This window comes from Saprolegnia parasitica (assembly GCF_000151545.1).
Source record: "Saprolegnia parasitica CBS 223.65 unplaced genomic scaffold supercont2.216, whole genome shotgun sequence".
NCBI classification, from domain to species: domain Eukaryota; phylum Oomycota; class Saprolegniomycetes; order Saprolegniales; family Saprolegniaceae; genus Saprolegnia; species Saprolegnia parasitica.
This window is the reverse complement of record NW_012156610.1, coordinates 1-4,248: the sequence shown is the minus strand read 5'-3', so window position 1 is coordinate 4,248 and position 4,248 is coordinate 1. Positions and strand designations below refer to the sequence as shown.

The window sequence follows — 4,248 nt, the reverse complement described above, 5'->3', positions numbered from 1 at the left end:
TTGCGTCCGAGACCCAGACTCTCACAAATCTCAAACTCGCGCTCGACGTGTTCGAGGCGATAGCACAGGCGCGCGGCAGCGGCGATTCTCGCTTGCTTGTCGTCGCCAAACGATCCGTGCAGCGCCGCGAGGCTGCGAAGGCGCGCTGCATCGGCCCGCGACAGATTCTCGAGCGCTGCGTCCGACTCGAGAGCGAGCGCCAGATCGTCTGCATCGGCGGGGGACGGTACAAAGTGGAAAACCTCCATGCGGGGCGCCACGGCTTGCTTGATCTTGTCCAACCGCGCCAGGCGTGCTTCGCAGTCGGCGCGCGTCATACCCTTGTCCGCAATGACGAAGGTGAGGTCATCGTAGCGATCGTCGACGGTCCGAATCGTCGCGCTCGTTGAAACGTGCTCCTTGCGGAGGCTGCTGTAGATGGTCTTGGCCTTTCCGACCATTTTATGTAGTGCGAGCTGCGCGAAGGGCAATGAGGTGTATCCGGACGATGTCGACCCAAAGTCATATCCGGATGTTTGAACGTCCCGACGATCACACACAATCCATTTGTCGCACGATTATTCTTGAGAGATTTTGCAAAACTGATATGTTTGGATCGCCTATGACCACGCGACCACACGCGTTCGCATGTTTTTTCGTCGAAACTGCGAGCAAGGTCAATGGCATCGAACATGAAATTGGATGCAGTATCGACAACTACAGTACTCGGCTGCGCGACGGAATTTGTGTACGCAGCTCACTCCCAATGACAAAGTGCCAACTAAAGCATTCTGGTTCGCGCTACATACTGGTATGCCGAGCAGTATGCCAAATCGATCTATGTGCTAATACTGCCTACGGTACCCCGTCGAGACGGTTAGGCTCGTCATGCTCGTGGGGCTCAACTAGTACTGGTTCGTGCATCTTGTCTGGAACGACTCTGGGTTTTACAGCCCGTGTGACGACTTTCTTGGATCGCTCTACAACGTTAGCACCAACTCGCCGCAGTGGCCCGTTCGTGTCATCTTCCACCATCGCCCTACTACGCTCTTTTGTTGTCGTTTTGCCAGAGTTCGAAGTGGTGGCTAAATGCGACCATAGTTGAATGAATGAATGCTTGATTGATTGATGTATACACTGTAGAATAACTTGTGTGCCCGGTCGTCGTGGACAACGTCGCTGTTAACACCATTTTCTTCGTCAACGCTACAGTCGGGTGCAAACTCGACCCCTACGTCGTCGTTGATTTCGAGGTCGTCGCCCTATCGGACGCGCCGCGGCGGCTCTTCCGCACCGCGTGGCGCGTGCTTTTCGAGCACTACTTGCAGCGGCTCGTCACGCCGGTGGTTTCTAGGTTGTGGTGCACGCCGGCGTCTCTCAGCTTCTCGTCGTCGCTCAGACCACATAGGCCCAGTCCGAGTCGAGGAAGCTGCGTAGCCAGATCCACTCGGCGTCGATGGTGGCGCAAAACAGCTTTGGTGCACGAGCTGCTGTGAATAATGCTCTCGTCGAAGCCCGTGATCGTGTGCGCACGTCGCGTCGACGACACAGCGTCGGATTGGATCGCCCCTGCCAAGATTGGGCCAATCACAGCGTGCCAGGTCAGCCAATCAGAAGGCCTGGACGCAATCGTTGGGCGGTTCTGGCTGAAAAAGACGACATGCGCAGCACCACGACCCTCGAGCGGCACTTGCGCCTCGTGTCCGAAGCGACGCTCGTCGGCGTCGTCGTCCTCCTCGTCTCTGCGAGCGTCGTGCTCCCGATGCTCATCACACTCGCCTGCTGCGCCGCATTAACCTCGCTCGGCAGCGGTCTCGACGTAATACCACCCAACGTTCTCGCCCCGTCACTCATCGTCTACCGCCTATCGTCCTATTAGCTCCACTTTTTATTCATATATACATGAAAGCCTCGTGCGATAGTCTAAAATGCGCAATGCGCACTGTCAACGGCGGTGCGGTTTCATTCGACCCATCACCGTGAGGGTTTACCGATGGGCAGTGGCCAACGAGCCTATCCATGAGGCCATCTACTAACGTTATCACACTGCACGATGTAGCGAGTGATACCGTCGGTACACGCTTTCACGGGTTGTCTCGACGTGTGAGAATCAACCGAACGCTCTGGCGGAATCGAGCGACCAGCCCCTGCATACTCCAAGATCTTCTACTAGCTGTACCCGTTGTCGGTGTTACAAGCTCAACCGGCGCTTGTACAGCCACTAGAGATGTCATTTGGACTTTTAGGATGCCATGATATTGGGGTGTAGCTGCCGAGAGTCTACTGTCGATAGATATATGCATTCCTTTTGGATTGTTTTTAGATCGTACTTGTACATTGCAACACTTATCGAGGCACTTCGACCGTGCGACGACACTATGGAGTATGTCGTATTAGGCCGAGGCGCGCGCCTGGTCGCAGATGCGCTGCAACAGTGCCTCGCCGTTCTCGCCCGTAATGACAATCTTTGTCTTGGCCACGAGGTCGATCTCGACGGCGTTCTTCTTGGTCTGGTAGTCGAATTCGCGTTTGAGCGCGAGGAGCTTGGCGGCTTTGCCTTCGGTGTTGGCCGCGGCCGTGAGGCCTTCGGCTGCCTTGAGCGCGGCGTCAATGCGAGCTTGCTGCCGGATCTCCTCGGCCTTGATCGTCTGTTCGTACTCACGCTGCGTCTTGACAAGCAGCACCATCGCATCGTTGCGCATTTTGGTGGCGGCCGTCGACGCCGACGCGGCCGCAATGTCCTTTTGGCCGGCCGCGCGGAGCACTTGGGCGTCACAGATCGAGCGCTGGTCGATGCAGAGCACCTCCATCTTGGCTTCGGCGTCAAACCGGAGCTTTTGGCGGCGAATGAGCTCCCGCTCTTGGAGCGCAATGAGGTCCTTCACTTTGCGGTCGTTTTCTTTTTGGATCGCTGTCAACAGCTGCGTTTCTTCGTTGATCAAAATGCGCATGTCGTTTTCCTGCTTCTTCTCTTGCTCTTCCATCTTGGTCTTGAACGCGGTCGTGTGCTCGAGCGTTGTCGAGAGCCGGACTGGCAGCTCGACGTTGGTTACCTTGACGTTGTGCACGATGACGCCGTAGTCGCAGACCTTTTGGTTCAGGTCCTTCTTCATGCCGCTCGCAAACTCTTCGCGGAGGTCGTGGACTTGGTCGTGGCGCACCGAGTGCACGAGACCGCGGATCGCCTCCTCGGTGATCTGCGAAATGAGCTCGTTGAAGCGCTGGGCGCCGAGCATGTAGACAAACTTGACGGCGTCGTCGGCGGTCGGGCCCACTTGAAAATTGATCGAAATATCAATGTCGATCATGACGTTGTCGGACGTCGCGCAGCGCTTGACCGGCGCCGAGTAGGTCACCGCGTGCTTGGTGACAATGTGCGAGACGCGGTAGTACGCGGGCCAAAACATCTTGAGGCCTGGCTCGAGGATCCCCGCGTGCGAGTTCCATTTTTGATACAGGACCCACATGCCCGATGGAATGCGTACAAAGGTGTCGCACAAGAGCGGGTACTTTGGGACGAGCACGAGGGGGATGCTGCCGTCTTTGGTCTTGGCGTTGAACGCGTGCTCGGCCTGCATGTGCTTGCGGATCGTCTTTTGCACGACGATGCTGCGCTGCGTCGACGAGGTCGTGTGCTGGGCGGACGCCATGGTACTAGGCTGGTGGTGGTTGTAAGTGAAAATTGGAAAATGAAGAAAAATGAAGAAAATGGAGTCGTGGGTTGGTTGAGGTGTTGGACACGTGGGTGCACTCAGGATCGATCGAGCGGCGTCCGAGAAGACGACGGCGTGTCGCGGACACCGTGTTCAAGTTTGTGGTGCTGCGGCGTTGTCTAAAGATATGTATATAAATGCTCGCGCGCTACGCTGCCACGTTGGACTGCTGTCTTTCAACGTGCATCTGATCATGCATGTCCCACCCGTCATGTGGATGTGGACAAAAATAAAACAGTGTCTCAGATCGGACAACCGCGTGCGATATTTAAATGGCGTTTGACTAGCGTTTTGTATGCTCTTACGATAAAAACACGTGTCCAACACGGTCTTTTCGAAAAATCCAATTGCTGGATACAAGATTCGTTTCCAGTCCACATCCAGTGCGATCTTTGGAGCTGGGACACACCTTTTCTCTTGAATCTGAGCACAGCTTATTGAAGATTGATCCATAGCAGGTACGTGAGGTGCATCTTCACGCGTCTGTCCAACGCCCCTCGGTCCACTTTTGCCACTCGCGCTTGCGACACGGGCGGGCAGGTGCAACAACCCTCCA

At 55.9% G+C, this 4,248-nt stretch overlaps 1 protein-coding gene across 1 annotated transcript; it reads right to left on the bottom strand.

Moving 5' to 3' along the window:
• Positions 1 to 2,372: 2,372 nt before the first annotated feature.
• SPRG_15951 (hypothetical protein) lies at positions 2,373 to 3,629 on the bottom strand (the record flags this gene model as incomplete). Its single annotated transcript, XM_012355200.1, has 1 exon — positions 2,373 to 3,629. The coding sequence occupies one exon, from the start codon at positions 3,627 to 3,629 to the stop codon at positions 2,373 to 2,375; it is 1,257 nt and encodes a 418-aa protein (XP_012210590.1).
• Between the last annotated feature and the right edge of the window lie 619 nt (positions 3,630 to 4,248).